General features: G+C 57.7%; 4 protein-coding genes across 4 annotated transcripts; 1 reads left to right on the top strand and 3 right to left on the bottom strand.

Annotated features, from left to right (window-relative positions):
• Positions 1-5106: 5106 nt before the first annotated feature.
• Positions 5107-6588, bottom strand: B0I36DRAFT_382491 (uncharacterized protein; the record flags this gene model as incomplete). The annotated part of the gene is made up of 2 exons (XM_046160916.1): positions 6014-6588; positions 5107-5678 (listed from the first exon to the last, which is right to left on the bottom strand). The coding sequence occupies exons 1-2, from the start codon at positions 6246-6248 to the stop codon at positions 5107-5109; spliced, it is 807 nt and encodes a 268-aa protein (XP_046015960.1). The 5' UTR covers positions 6249-6588.
• Positions 6589-6971: 383 nt separating this feature from the next.
• Positions 6972-9035, top strand: B0I36DRAFT_97448 (Homogentisate 1,2-dioxygenase). Its single transcript, XM_046163677.1, has 2 exons — positions 6972-7253; positions 7323-9035. The coding sequence occupies exons 1-2, from the start codon at positions 7183-7185 to the stop codon at positions 8752-8754; spliced, it is 1503 nt and encodes a 500-aa protein (XP_046015959.1). The 5' UTR covers positions 6972-7182; the 3' UTR covers positions 8755-9035.
• A 95-nt stretch (positions 9036-9130) lies between these two features.
• Positions 9131-11122, bottom strand: B0I36DRAFT_238315 (glutaminyl-tRNA synthetase; the record flags this gene model as incomplete). Its single annotated transcript, XM_046149600.1, has 2 exons — positions 9131-9226; positions 9326-11122. The coding sequence occupies 2 exons, from the start codon at positions 11120-11122 to the stop codon at positions 9131-9133; spliced, it is 1893 nt and encodes a 630-aa protein (XP_046015958.1).
• Positions 11123-12049: 927 nt separating this feature from the next.
• B0I36DRAFT_97442 (uncharacterized protein) lies at positions 12050-13870 on the bottom strand. The gene has a single exon (XM_046163676.1). It carries the CDS (start codon positions 13601-13603, stop codon positions 12221-12223), a length of 1383 nt encoding a protein of 460 aa, XP_046015957.1. The 5' UTR covers positions 13604-13870; the 3' UTR covers positions 12050-12220.
• Positions 13871-15403: the final 1533 nt, after the last annotated feature.

The following is a 15403-nucleotide window of genomic DNA, read 5'->3' as shown; positions in this document are numbered from 1 at the left end:
AAATGTCTGGCTCTTCCTTTTCTAGATGTCGTGGGCTGTCCTCCTTCCATTCTGGCATGCGTGGACCCAGCGCTCTAAATCGGAAGTTTCTGCCGGCGGCAGGGGAGACCAGGCAACTGGGTCGCCATTTTGTTGGTTGGTTGCGCCTGATGCTCGACCTGAAGAAAAACCTTGATTTGCACTGCCCGCCTCGGTAAGAGTTCAGGACCCTTCGTGTCGTTTCACGCAAGACAGCCTGTCTATGGTATGTCCAAGTTGGCCGCGGCAAACTCTCCCTGACATCGACATGATGCAAACAGGACAAGGTAATGTAAATCAGACGATGCTCAGCCGCAGCACTGTGTCTGTGCTGGGACTTGCCCGGGTGCAGGGTCCCTAAGATTTCTTTGATACCCCTGTCCCTGCCTAGACTGCCGGACCCCTGTAGAGCAATCCAAATCAAGGCTCGGCTGCTCAACTGGTCCAAGGGCGAAATTCCATGCTGCTTCATGCGCCCAAAGACTTGAGAGGAGGCAAACACCGTGCTCTTGGAGCTAGCCAGGTATGTCGTAGCCACGACATGGCCACCCACTTGACTGCCACTGGCAGTTGACCCAGATCGCAAAGTCATAATTGCATGTGACATAAGGAGAAATGCCGCGCACGAAATTGCGTGGCATGCGCTCTATATGCCTCTGGGATATAAGCAGGCATCAAGCATTGCCTCGCCTGATTGAGCAATCTGCCACACCGGACCAGCGCAAGAACAAGACCGATTTAGCATGGCTTAATCCGTCAACCGGGACGCTCGGCGAAACGAAACGAGTTTGACGCGCGCTTATCCAACACTGGAGGCACACCAGCAAACACTCGAACACACTGTGTTGTGTGTTGCTTTATGACGATCGAGTCGTCCAGGACGCCGCATAACAACCCCCTGACAAAACGAGGTAAAGGTCCAAGACATTCCCCAACTGCACAGACTGCTAGGCCGCACCACTGCAAGTCTCACTCCTAAACGTCCAGGCGAGCACTTATCGTCATGAATGATCAGCAAACTCCTCCATAAGGCTGGCCGGATTGCTTATCCGCCCGCATGAATAGGGGAAGGCCGGCGGGGCCCTCACGGACATGCGGCGGACGGACGGACGGACGGATGGACGGCCGGCCCCAGCGGCGTGAGCACCCGCCCGCAAGATTACTGATTCACCCTGAAGCACAAAGGAGGCGTGCGTTCTCTATTAAGTGAGTGCGTGGGTGACCAGTCTGATGGTTCGAGACATTTTCGCGTGTGGGGTGCATGGCGATTGTCAAACCAAGCGAGCGAGCAGTTCTACGGCCGGCTGCCTGCATGAACCGTGTCTCAAAATGAAATGCTGTGCGCATGAGACCGGAAACCCTGTCAGCGGATCTAGAAATTCCATTTCCGGGACATTCCCACCGTTGTTTTGCCTGTTATGGTGTTGAGGTCCTCTGCGCCAGCCAGGGCAATGTATGCTTAGTCAGCGTTTCAACGCCGCTCGTGAGCTTTCATGGAAAGACACAGCAGCCCAACTTGTCACGTCACCCCGAGTCAATGCATCTACTTGGTCACTGGCTCAGGCTTCGAGATATAATTGTCATTGGGGGATTTTTGTGCTTCGTGCAAGATACAATTCTCAATGTGATCTGCGACTTGGCATACAATTCCGCTCTTTTTGCATTTTTGGGCGCATCGCAGGGTGAGTAAGTCAGGGAGGTGGGGGTTGCAAAGACTCTTGGCAACTTGGTCTTAGAAGCTCTTTGTAGTGGCTTAGCGACTTTTGTTGGTCAAGGCACAAACGTCCTGGCAACTCGTAGCTGTAGCACAGTTTGTTCATTTGTTCGTGTCAGGATGCTCGGATATCGACTAAAAAGTCTATCATGCGTTGTGCCCAATCTGCAGTTGACCTCTTGTCACCGAGTTGATCATCATGACCATAAACCACTAATGACAACATCAGGCGAGCGGCGCAATAAAGTGGAAAAGAAAAAGACCGCTAATTAGATAATTCTCCTCAACCCCAGCCCCCAGCTGTGAGGACACACGGCATTGATCAAGTGCAGCAGCTACTCCCCCCCCCCCCCGGTAATCCACCCGTTCAACCACAGTTCGACGGCAGAACCAAGTCTTCAGCAGCGTGCCGAGGGCTTAGTGTCCGACTTTGGCTTAGCTCCATGGCGGCAACGGTTGCTATGCGGGCGAGGAGGACGAGGCGGAAGAACACGGCAGAGGGCAAAAACTTGCGGATCTGTCAGGTAGAGCTTGGGGGGAAGGGGGGGGGGGGATGCGATAATTTGCTATGATTCGCAACGCCGGCGGCCAGCTTGCACACCGCGAGGGTCCTGTGCCGTGACACTTCGCCTCGGGTGGCGGTTGAGACGCCCGAGAAGTGGCGGGCCGCTGAGTATTTTGTGTCGGTAGTTTCTTTTTCTTTTTTCTTTTTTCTTATTCTTTCGGGGTTTTGAAAAATCAGACCATATGTGACAATGAACAAGGGAAATGGGGGTCGGATGATGTGTGACTAGTCGTGGTGGCGAGTTGTTTCTTTTGTTGCAGGTGGAATATTTGCGTGGGCGCCGGGGCAATGTGGTGATGGGGATGAGACCAACGGAAGGTTGTCCCATAGGCCAGCTCGTGCTCTTCGTGATAGTATGATGTGAATCTTGTGCTGGTCGAGGGTGTAGGTAGAGCACCAGCCGTGCCGGTCTCCCGGATGCATGAACGCATGCCTGGTTTTGGCAGCTGCACAAAGGTCAAATGCCAGCCGCGGCCGTAGGTTGCAGAGTTGTCCCTGGTGCCGTCTATGTAGTTATGGTAGGCCCGGCACTAATAGATAGCTGTAAGGTGGTGCTTCTGTGAGCAAACTGGACAGAAGGAGAATCGTCGTGTTTCGTGAACTCGTCTCAACATTGAACAGCCAGGTAGGCGGTGAACACTGGGAAGGTTCATATCCTTGCATGACTCGAATCACTGTCGGAGGTACATCTGCGCGAGGTGAGACCTATACAAGCTCGCCCTCGAGCAGCAAGACCTTGAGTCTTTCGGCCGAGTGGCCACGGAACCGACGCTATTGACAGAAAGGCCGTGCAGAGAGACGACGCAACTGTCCAATGAGACAAGATGACAACGATAAAGGACTTGCAGCGGTGCACGCCATCATGCAGGGCCAAGAGAAATAGATACGGGGCTGTGCTCTGCGCAACCGCCCAGCAATGTCTTGTGCCGTTCCCGAGAACCATGATGCCGGGAGTTAGTGTCGTTGAAATCAGGCCGGGGCCGACGAACGCAAAATTGGCTGCCGTTTTGGGGCACGCAGTTCTCGCTGCGGGCGCCGTGATTGGCTTCCTGGGGCGAACCCCGTAGCTGGACTTTACCCGCTGGGCCGCCCTACCGGAGTCAGCAGTCCAGTGCTGTGGTTCACTAATTGCCTGCCGTCCCGCCGCTGCCACGGCTTGCCGTGTCTGGAGCTACGCCGGTCCGTCTCCTGACTCGTCTGGCTTGTTGAACTCGAAAAGCACTGCACATCTCGCCCCTGCGTATGATTGTTCCATGCTGTCATCCATGTTGATTGTCATGCAAGCCCATATTGATAATCATGCGAGCCAATGTTGATATCAGGCGAGCCAATGCCGACATCACCCGAGCCCCTGACACACGCATCGTCTCGGTGCCGAACTTGGTTCAGAGGCTACGAGACCCGATGTTGTCAGAAATTCATCACCCGTAAGCGCTACCGCGATTATACGTCTGAGGCTCTAAACACTCGAGAACTACTGCCGTGTCGCCGCTCCTACGTGCGTCATGTCTCCCAGGTAGACCACCTCGGGAACCCTTGCTGCTCTTGCCGGTCGGAATCTGGTCACCTCTGCCGAAAGTATACGTTAATTAACCATTCCATGGGGAAGACTTGAGCACAGCGCCTCAAGACTGCGCATTTTGTCTGAAACACGAGCGCAAAATGAAAAGGCACATCATCTGCAACACAGAAGCAATGCTGAAAGGTAACGGTCAGCCATTACCAACCACTCGGGCCCACGGCAGCAGGCGCAGACATATTTCCCAACTGGGCAATTCCCTGCCACTCATGAACCCTGCGACTCTTTGTCCAGATCCTTGGGTCCTCCCAGCGGGACGTTGGCAAGGAGATCTTACCTTCCGGGAGCTAATTGGGGGTGCTAACTTGTGTAGAGGCTCCCGAAACGCCGGACAGTCTGTCTGCGCGCTAGTCAGCAGTCGAGACCCAGATGGTGGTGATGTGTGTGGGCCGAGACCGCTTTGACAATTTCAAGATTGCGGCTCCCTTCCCCCTAGCGCTTCACCCGCCCTAAGGGCCAGTGGATCAATTTAGCGGGATGGCGGAGCGATAAATCAATGCCATTGTCGCTGGTCGTTCCGGGGAAGATCCCTGTTGCTGTCATTGTGTCAAGTACTAGTGGAGGTTTCAAATAGAGTGAATAGCTCTCTGGGGGTGTTGTTAGACGATTACGGCTCTGCGACTGAGCTAGGAGTGGTGACCATGATGTGCTGCTTAGTGTGCGTTATTGGCTGGTAGGGACGAGCGAGCTACGACGGACAGCAAGAACGAGACGGTGGCGACAGAGTTGACTGCGTCCAGAAAGTTGCAGTCGGTGAATGACCCTTCATCCCCACAAGGTTTCCGTCGTAACTATTTTACGTTGCAGTTCGCGAAAGCTGGTTTCAGAACATCTGTGCCAGAACCAGCAGAACTTAGGCTTGCAAGAATCCGGAAGCCAGCTTGCACGACATCTTTCGCGAGCTATGAAAAGGGGAGAGGACAACTTACAGTGCTTCACGCACATCGAAAGATCGAGACGGACATGTCAGACCTTAGGACAACAATTCATTTCCAAGACCACGGAGATACTCTTGTGAATCACCAGCCTCGTCTGTGAACAGAGTTGTCTTTGCTGTGAATAGCAATGACAGCACAGATACCGCACAAGCCACCACCACCACCACCACCGCCTCATGTAGAGAATCTGATATCCATTGCTCGCAACATTTCCTGTTGTCCTCTTCAAAACCCAACCCCGACAACAACAACTCCGATTCGCCCCCCTTCCCACCCGACCCCCGTCATCAACTCACAACTTCCCTCTAACCCCCTCCCTCGCCCCCCTGAACACAACATGCCCATACTCGACATACCCCTTATGCCCATGCCCCAGCACGACGCCATACTTAGCAAAGTGCCCGGTCCCGTGGTACGCGTCGTGCTTGGCCACGCTCTCCCACGCCACAAACACCATGAACCCGTCCCCGAGCCCGGCCACGCGCTCGGCCACCCGCCCGCCCGCGATGCCCACGCAGCCGTCCACGTGCCGCACAATGTGCGTCCACAGGGGCCAGGCGCCGGCGTACCAGGTCTCGGTCGCGCCGGTGTAGATCGCCGTGCCGACGGGCAGGCCAAGCGTGGGCCTGGAGCCGAGCGGGGAGGGCTGGGTGAATGGGTGGAGGTAGACGTGGCGGATGGAGAGGGGCAGTTGGGATGTTGGGGGTCTGTGGTGGTGTTGGTGGTCGTTGTCTTTTGGATGAGGTGAGGAAGAAGTTGATGATGGGGAAGGGAGGACAGTCAGGCGCCTGATCTTGTTTATCAGGTCTTGCTGGAAGGAAGGTGATGAGAGGAAGGTTTGGTGGGCATCGATGGTGTCGCGGACTGAGACAGAGCAGAGAGAGTCAGTCTGGCTCACTGCGAGTCTGTCGATGTTGATATTCATATTGTGTAGTCTTTAAGATATTGATTGCGGGCCAGGTTCTGAACACAATGGCAGAATGAGAGGTGTCAAGTGACGAGGTTGATATTGGGCACAACTTGGCGCCCACGATCCTTGCTTTCCGGTGTGTAGCTAATGTTCGCCATGGGACGAAAGAAGGGCAGTAAAGTGGCCGTGAACATTCGCACGTGCGTTCAAGGGATCCACGTCCATGGAAAGCCCCAAATAAGTGAAGCTAGATGATTGAGAACAAATGAGAACCACCACAGATACTGACCGACGTGAATCTGTACCTTCTCGGGCTCCTCGAGCCGCCTTCCCCAGTACAAGCGCTTGAAGCCAGGGCTGTCCTGGAGGAGGTCGAGCATCTCAGCCCAGAGCTTGCCGTCGCGGGTGCTTTCATCCTCAAGGTTGCGCGCCGGGTCAACGTCGAGGTACAGGATCTGTGTGACTGGTGTGCCATCTGGCTCTCGCTGGAAGGTTGGTGTGTTCTTGTCAACTGAGGACGCCATGATGGCTCGAAGCTCTAGGCTCGCAGTGCTAATGGTGTAGGGCACAGGACCTGGCGTTTGAGCCGAGCTGCAGACGAGATGGTTGGAAGTGATTGGAGCCTGAGGAAACCCCTGTGGAGGCCCGTGAAGTGATGTGCTGTCGTCCGGACGTCTACGCCCTGCAACAGCTTCATGGTCCAGGCTGTGTGGTAATAAGCAGAGCCGGACGTTGACTCTCGTGGCTCGGCCAAGACGAATGCGGGAGCTTGTGCTGCTCGGCTGCCGGCCTCGGCCTGGCCAGCGGCGACTGTTACATCGAGCACCCCGCGTGTGTGAGGGGGATCTCGGTTTGTGTTGCCGCTCTTGTAGCCAGTGTCAGCTCTCCAAGTGCCGGTCGCCACGGCGTACCACTTTCTTGACAGCCAGGTGTGCGCTGTTACCTGGGCCTAACGCGGCGGCATTTGGAGGTACCGGCAGGGGGCCCCGGAGTGACGTTTACCCCGGATTAGCAGGCCGCGGCTGCGGGGAAGCTCCACTGCCGGTTTAAGCAAGCACCAGCTGCTCGGGAGCCTGGTGCCTTGGCCCTGGGCAGGTGAGTGCACGCATTCTGTTGCTGATGGGCTGGGAAACCGAGCCCGCAGACAGTTCAAACCGGCAGCGCTGACATGCTGCCGGTATCTGGAAGGATACGTCCAATGGCAGCCCTCTCCGCTGTATCCACGTCATTTTTCACTCGAGAGACTCTGTAGCTCTTATCGTTGTATCCGCGTGTAATTCGGGGAGACGACATACCTGCTAGCACATATTTAGGCAGTTTGCAGTAGCTCTCCAACAGCTGTAAGTCGACCTCGTACATCCTGTGCTTTTGCGTCACTGCGGTGAGGGGTGCCCTTCTCTGCGTCTTCCACTACATCATCTCGTGCTAATCCTTCGCGACTCCTGTGATCTTGTCGCCATGCCGCCTCACACGGACTTTGCAGTCAAGGACCCTTACACCTATCTCCATGGCCTTGGCAACTACCATTCGTAAGTGGTCTCTCAGTTTAGCACATCTCTTGCCTGAACCGCCAGTCTCATCTCCCCCCCAACTCACAGCTCTGAGGCCCTCCCCGGCGCTGTCCCGCTGGTCAACAACTCGCCGCAGATCCCGCCGCTGAACCTGCGGACCGAGCGCATCAGCGGCACCGCCTTCACCGCGGACCGCGACAAGAACAAGCAGACATTTCTCTACCGCGCCAACCCGTCCCTCGAGCACAGCGAGTTCGTGCCCCTCGACGTCTCGTCCGGCTACGGCCCGGACTCGGCCAACGTGCCCAGGCACCTCAACCCCAACAGCGTCATGTGGGGCGACGTCCCCGTGCCCGGCGCCGGTGCCACACACTGGATCAACGGGCAGCAGCTCGTGGGTGCCAACGGCGAGCCGCAGCGCAAGGAGGGCATCGCGGTGTGGCTGTTCAGCGTGACCGAGTCCATGCCGCCGCGGCACGCCTTTGCCTCGCTGGACGGCGAGCTGCTCGTGGTCCCGCAGTCGGGCAGCCTCGACATCACGACCGAGCTGGGGCGCCTGGTCGTGCGGCAGAACGAGATTGCCGTTATCCCGCGCGGCGTGCGGCACCGGGTTGCGCTCGTCGGGGAGCAGAGACCGTGCAGGGGCTACATCTGTGAGCTGTTCCAGGGCCACTTCCAGCTGCCTGCCCTGGGCGTTCTCGGGTCCACGGGCCTCGCCAACGCGCGCGACTTTGAGATACCCACGGCCTACTTTGATGGGGAGCTCGTCGAGGGCAGGGCCGTGCCTCATCATCATCATCATCACGACCACAACCACCACATCGGCAACACAGCAGAGGAGGACGACAAGGACGACGGCAGGTGGACCATCATCGTCCGCCTGGCCACGCGGCGCTGGCACTGCACGCAGCCGCACACGCCCTTTGACGTGGCCGGCTGGCACGGCACGTGCTACCCGTACAAGTACGACCTGGCCAAGTTCTGCGTCATGGGCAACCTGCTCTTTGACGAGCACGACCCGAGCCTCTTCACCGTGCTCTCCGCGCCCAACCACGCCGCCGGCCCGGGCACCGCCGTCGCCGACTTTGCCGTCATCCCGCCCCGGTACATGGTCGCCGAGCAGACGCTGTGGCTGCCGTACTTCCACCGCAACACGATGCAGGAGTTCTTTGCGCCCATCGTGAGCGCCCAGGACCCGCGGCATCCCTTTAACCAGAATGCCGGTGGTGGCGGTGGTGGTGGTGGTGGCAACAACAATAAGAGCAGCAACAGCAACAGGTTCCTGCCCTTCACCGCAGGCCTGCATGGCGCGATGAGCACGCACGGCCCCGCCCAGCAGGAGCTGCGTGCCATGCGGGCGCTCGACACGACAATCCCGCGCAAGGTCGGTGACGAGCTCGGCGGCGTCACCGTGTTCCTCTTTGAAACGGAGCGGCCCCTCGTGCTGACGGACTGGGCGTACGAGCACGCGGTCAAGAACCCGCAGGCCACCGCGAAGGCACGGGCTGCCAAGATGTGAAAGCTGGGCAGAAGGGAGGGAAGGCAAGAAAGGGATAGCAAAGGGGTAGCAACAGTCTAGTTGATATCCTTGGACGGGATTTTGTAACAAGTGGAAAGTTGAGGTCGAGGCTTCGAAGGCCAAGTTACAAGGATGAGGAAATATCCATGCAACTGCGGCGTGAGGCCTTCTGTACTTTTTCAGCATGGTGAATACTTGATCATCAGCAGAATGTGTTGTACTTATTACTTCCAGGACGGAATCTCATTCCTTTTCACGTTTTGAAGGGGGAGAGACCGAGCTTTATAAAGCCTTGAGGTTAAACTTCGGCCTGTTTTTATTCTCTTTACTTTGGTAACATCGCTACTTCTATTCTCGCGAGCCAGGTTCTACTCATCTAGTTCTTGCCCGAGTCCTTCTTGCCCGAGTCCTCCTTGAGCGAGACTATCCGGTTCAGGATAATCTTGTCGTCCGTGCTGTCGCTATCCATGGCCTGTGTCGAAGCAGAATATGTTAGCAAAGCTGCACGCATCATCCCTCGGAATAAACGGCCATCTGAGAAGAATGATGATGAATAAAAAGCATAACTTACAAAATAAGCCACACGCATGCCCTGGAACCGCACGCTCTCAGGCCCGCCCTTGCCGAGCTCGCTCTCGCCCGCGGCCTCAGGCCAGGGAGCGCGCCGGCGCACCTCGTCGAAGCCTTCCCGCTCGATCAGCGCGTTCGGGTGCACGACCTCGCTCTCCGGGTTGAGGTCCTTGAGGAACCCGCCCTCGGCGTCGTCGGGCTTCTCCGACCTGAAGAGCGAGTTGTGGATGCGCACCTCGCACTTGCGCGCGCCCTCGCCGACCCAGTGGATGTACGTCTTGGCCTTCTTGGTCTCCTTGTCAAACACGGCGCGGATCTCCGTCACCTCGCCCGAGGACTCGTCCTTGGTGTACGAGACGGCCTTGATCGGGTGCGGCACCTGGTACAGGCCGACCGTCTTGTTGGGCGCCAGCCGGAAGTAATCCTTACTGTCGACCTCGCGGAAGTCGCTCCGGTCAATGTACACCGTCTTTGTGAAATTTACCTTGCGCGAGCCCATGGCGGGCACCTTGGGGGAGAAGGGCATGTCGAGCTCGGCCTCCTCAGCGTCCTCGATGACGACGGGGATTGGATCCAGGACAAGCAGCAGCCGCGGCACCGTGAGCTCGAGGTACCTCCGGATGGTCTGGTCGAAGCGCTTGAGCTGGATGACGGACGGCGCGGTGGTGACGCCGAGCTCGTTGACGAACTCGAGGATGGCGCCGGGGGGCACGCCGCGGCGCTTGATGCCGATGAGCGTGTACAGCCTGGGGTCGTCCCAGCCGCGGACGTGGCCGTCGGTGACGAGCTTGAGGATCTTGCGCTTGCTGAGAACGGTGCCCTGGATGCTCAGGCGGCCGTACTCGCGCTGCATGGGCTCGTAGACGCCCAGCTCGCGGTTGAGCCACTCGTAGCTGACGCGGCTCTGGATGAACTCGGTCGTGCACAGCGAGTGCGTGATTCCCTCGAAGCTGTCGCACAGGCAGTGGGTAAAGTCGTAGGTCGGGTAGATGCGCCACGTGGAGCCGGTGCGGTGGTGCGGCTTCTCGAGCACGCGGTACGCCGCGAGATCCCACATCTGGGGGTTGCCGTCGGTAATGTCCTGCTTCATGCGCAGGAACGCCTCGCGCGGCTTGTACTTGCCGTCGCGCATGCCCCGGAACTCCTCGAGGTTCTTCTCGGGTGTCTGGTCGGCGTGGGCGCAGCGGAAGCGGGCGCCGTGGCTCTCGCCGCCACGCTGGGCCTTGATCTCTTCGTCGTTGCAGTGGCAGACGTACGCCTTGCCCTTGTTGATGAGCTCCTCGGCGAGGTCGTAGAGCTTTTGGAAATTGTCGCTCGAGTAGGTAATCTTGACGGGCTCGAAGCCGAGCCACCGCACCATGTCGAGGATGGCGGTGAAGTAGATCTCGTCCTCGGCCTCCGGGTTGGTGTCGTCGTAGCGAAGGTAGCACTTGCCGCCGTGGTGGCGGGCAAAACCAAAGTTGATGGCGATGGCCTTGGAGTGGCCAATGTGGAGGAAGCCGTTGGGCTCGGGCGGGAACCGCGTCACCACGGGCGTCACCGGCCGCTCCTTATACACGTCGTCGAGAAAGCCGACCTTGAACATGGCGTTCGGGTCCAGCACCGGCTCCTCGGCACGAGGCGGCTTGGGAGCCTTGGGCGCTGCCGGCTCCTTGGGGGCATTCGCCTTGGCCGCCTCGCTCGCGGCCTTTTTCTCCCGCTTCTTGGTTCGCTTCTTGAGCTCGTTGGTCGACACCATCTCGCCCGTCACATCGTCAAGCACAAGCTTGGCGGCCTGGGCCGTGATTGCGTCCGCCATGGTGAAGGTGCAAGTCGTCGACCGCCGTCTGTCGTGTCCAAGGGTGGGGGTGGTGTCGCGTGCCAGACGCTGGTAGGTTGTCTCTTGCTCAGGTCAAGAGCCTCGGCCGTCCACGATACAGAGTCGAGACAATGGCGTCCGTCACCAGATCTTCACCTGTCAGGGAAACAGGCTTTTGTTTTTGGGGGGGGGGGGGGGTGGTAGACAATGGTTGTTGTTTGCGATACAAGCTGCGGCCACTTATCAAGACCCTTATCATCCATAGCTTCCCAAAAGTATGACTCCTTCCACCGATACCAACCTGGAGCTTGTTGGAGGGGCTGCCTTAGCGCAGCAGCACATGGAGGGGCTCCTGCTCGCTTCATGCATATGAGGCATTTCTGCATAACCCAGCTCCCAGCTTGATACGAGAGCACACGGAGCAACCGTCCTGATCAGAGATCATTGCTGTGAGAGAACATGATGGTTTTAATCTTTTACTTTTTATTGCTGTTACTTGGCCACATTTTCTCCCTTTTTTATCCTCCTGCCATATACGAGCTGTGCCAAGTACGTAATATTCGTCACTTTGCCGCTTGCCCCTACACGCCACCAACCGCGTCGCGGCACCAAGCTGCAGGATCACCGAGTTGTTCATCATGTCCCGCGCCGCAACGATTTTGGCTGCGTGACGGTGTTCAACTCGTGCCAGCAGTGGCATGTCGACTCGGCTTGGCCGAGATCGCAGAATGCGCAATGGGGCATGCTGCAGACTGACTGAGGTGGACGTCGTTCTTCACTTGGACCAATTGCGGATCTGTCGATCGAGATCCTTTCAGTGGGACCTGCTCGTGCGGACGGCTCCTGGAGTTAGTGGCTTCAGAATGTCCATGGCCAATTTCCAGCCAGCGTGCTGTGGCCGACCGTCTGGGAACTCAGCCACCACCCGGGAGGGCAGGCTGAGAGCGCCTCCCGCAGAAGCCCTGGCAAGCTTCGAAGTCGAGCTGAGGCAGCTCGCTCCAGGGAAGGGTTATGGAGAGGAAACGTGTACATCGAGCGTTTTCGTGGTGGCCCGCATTTATAAGTCCACCTCGAAGCAGCTCGACGTCAGGGTCAATGTTATGAGACATCCTCGACAGCCTGGCTGTGAATCTCACTTTGTTTCGCAACCGCGGAGTCGGCAGTTGCATTGTCGCCAGCGTCCCTGCTCCACTGCTCCAGGATCGCCAGTGTCTCTTGGTAATTGCGCCCGTGTGGCCAGTTACGAGCCTGCAAGTCCGCCGCCATCTGCAGGTAGTAGATGCCCAGCTTTAGCTCGTCTCGCCGCATGGTACCCTCCAGGCGCCACGCACTGGCTTTGTGATATTTGGCAATCGCGTACAGGCAGACCCACTGCAGATATATGCAGTTCGCGCCACTCGCCCGATCATCATCAATCATGGTGTGCGCCAGCCTCGGAATCTTCTCATGATACCAGTCCTCCATGGTTCCGTATGCGAGCAGGAGATCTGCTCGGAGGTAGCCGGCATCCGAGAACTCCTCGAGGCCGGGAATTGTGGCCTTGGGGATATCGTCGCTGTCCCAGAGATGCAGGTACATGTAGTACCGGTGATAGTCGCAGTTCATGGGAATCAGATCCCATGGGTGCAAGACGCTGTAGTCGAACCGCCTGCTGTCTAGTCGGCCTCCAAACCGGGTCGCTGGCCACTGTAGTGTCCACCGCAGGACGTGCGAGGTTTCCTCGAACGTATTTTTCTGAGAATAATCGGCAAGGGCAGTAAGGGCCCGGCGAAATGGGTGATTAGTGTCCCTGCAGGTTGCAGCATACTTTGACAGGTACTTCCAGAGCTCCTTCGCAACATCGGCGTTCTGGTATCGCAGGACCATGATGATGAGCTCGAAGAAACTCAGTGCCGATGACTCCTCTAGAACGTGATGAACAAGCTCAAAACCGCTGCGGCATAGCTCGCCGGCTTGCTGGTGCTTGCCCTGAGAAAAGAGCCAACACGACTCTCTGAGCAAGCGTACGGACTCCATGGCCGAGCTGTCCCTGTGGTCATCGATGAGATTCAAGAACCATCGCTCCACATTCCGATACATGTGCACCCTGGGAACAGCCCACTGGTGAAACAGTTCCCGTACGACTTGGTCGTCCGTTGGTGTCATTCCTCGACTAAGCACCATGGGTGGTGATGGCGGCGGTGTGCGACAGTCGAGGGTTGGCGGAAGGTCGCTTTGTGTCTCCGTAACCACTGGGACGCCCGTGGCTAGATCCTCAGCTGTGATGCCTTTTCTCTTCATATATCCGTGCACATCGATCAGCTTGCCGTTGCGCTGCACAATGGTGTCCTTGCCCATGGCAGATCGCCGCTTTTGAAGTGACAGTATGTTGGCAACATCTGATTGCCGGTTATTCTTGAAGAACTTCCACTGCGTCAATTTTGTCTTGTACATTTTCGGCCTATAAAAAGTTAGCACCTCCCAGCAAAAGGCTGGTCCCATGCTGCGCGGCTCAAATCAGAAATGAACACATACGATGCATGAAAATTCTTCTCCCGAGCCATGATCTCCATCACATCTTTCAGCCGCTTGTTTTCGTCCAAATAAAGTCGGCATATCTCATGCTTGTGCGATTCCCACAATTCTGGGCTGAGAGGCTTTTGCCGCCGTCGTTTCGCAGCATTGGACGTTGGAGGTGGTTCATCCGGTGATGTTGAGCTTTCGGTCATGCTTGTAACAGGCGATAGTGGACCAGTACGGAGGACTAACAGGCCGCCCTCGGCTTTCGGATGCGATGAAACGACAGGCGAGCGATCCCCATCCGACTCGCCATCGCTAAAAACTTCCGGCTCGATGTTGAGCTGTGGTACACTGCTAGGGCCGGTGGCAAACATTGTGATATAATGTCAGCGTATCGAGCTGAATCGAGCTACACCCCAAGGGCGGCCAAGACGCTTGGGAAGCCACAGTTGTCGATGGCGTCGGAATAGTCGTGTCGTCGCAGATGATGCGGTCAGTCCAAGAAGGGCCCCCAGTCTCACTCGTCCGCGTCTTGAGGTAGGCGAGGCCGTAACAGAGGAGGCCGTGGCGCGGGATCCGTTGGCACACTTGGTAAAGACACGAGCGTACGATCGCACGAGATGTGGCCGAGGATTGAACGACGGCAGAGCTTTCTGATCAATTCGGCTACGTGGATCGATGTGAGCGACAGGTCACCGACAGGATGCTCCAACTGGCGAAGCAATGCCGATCTGTATTGCTTGTAGGTGTAGTATTGATGGCTCGCAGACGCGCCTCAGTCGTATTGATGTCGATCCACTCGCTTACTGGGAGGTCCACTCACGGACGCGAAACGAAAGCTCGGGGGAGAAGTCGTCGTTTGGCCGGCAGCAAGTTCTTTTTGTGATAGGTTGGCGAAAGGTAGTATTTGTCGCTATGATGTCGTTGATGGTAGCAGCAGTGCGGCGACAGCGAACTGCGGAGACGCGAGAGGGCAGAACAGATGGTCGTAGCACAGAAGAACGGGCTAGCACTGAGCACCAGAGCACCGGGGCGCCGGCACAGGAGAGCGCATGGTGGCAGTCAAGAAAGGTGACGACCGGCCTAGCCCCAGAGCCGACCTTAGTCTGATTTAGTACACAGACAGGGGCGGCAGAAGCGCGACAGGGGTGGCAGCTCACCTCTCAAGATTTGAGTAGGAAGCTGCAGGGGCTGGCGAGAGCCAAGTGGGAACTGTCATGTCGTCGAGTGCCGAGTTGGGAATGGCAACGCCTGAGGGCCCTGGTCGCTGGGCGGGCCTGCCCTTCGCTGTGGCCCCGTGCTGGAGATGTCCCCAACGGCGGCCGGCGCCCACAATTCCAAGCCGGCGGAGCTCCTGGCGCTGCTGGCTTGCCTCGGGACAGGCTGGCGCAGGACGGGCATGCAGGGTTGGCATCTGGGCGCACTGGGGCGGCCCTGCTGCCCACATTGAATCCTCCAGCAGGCAGGATGGGCAGGATGCGACAGGCGACTGTGGCCACTGATAGGCTGCTGGCGGAGCCTGGCTGAAATGCGACCCGGGGACCGGATAGCAGCCCGGCCTGCAGCAAGACTTGGCTCGACATGGGTCTCGTGCGATATGTGCTGGGAGCCTCTGTGGTGGTACCCCATGCTGCCCACACTCCAGTCCAGTCGGTCAGTTCGACAGCCCACGGCGATGGCATTTGTGTGCTCTCGGTGTGCGCCGGAGTGGCCTGGCGCATGGATCAGGTCGCCCGCCCGTCTTGCTGGCTTCAAGTCTTTGAGGGCCTGCCATCGAAGTCA

The sequence above is a fragment of the Microdochium trichocladiopsis genome (genome assembly GCF_020744255.1).
Source record: "Microdochium trichocladiopsis strain MPI-CAGE-CH-0230 chromosome Unknown B0I36scaffold_3, whole genome shotgun sequence".
Lineage (NCBI taxonomy): Eukaryota > Fungi > Ascomycota > Sordariomycetes > Xylariales > Microdochiaceae > Microdochium > Microdochium trichocladiopsis.
This window is presented reverse-complemented; position numbering and strand designations above follow the sequence as displayed.

Bases quoted from the DNA above. Each gene is read 5' to 3' on its own strand.
- B0I36DRAFT_97448 (XM_046163677.1), top strand. From the start codon at position 7,183: ATGCCGCCTCACACGGACTTTGCAGTCAAGGACCCTTACACCTATCTC. The intron at 7,254-7,322 runs GTAAGTGGTCTC...CCCAACTCACAG, and splicing joins GGCCTTGGCAACTACCATTC to CTCTGAGGCCCTCCCCGGCG.
- B0I36DRAFT_97442 (XM_046163676.1), bottom strand. From the start codon at position 13,603: ATGGGACCAGCCTTTTGCTGGGAGGTGCTAACTTTTTATAGGCCGAAA.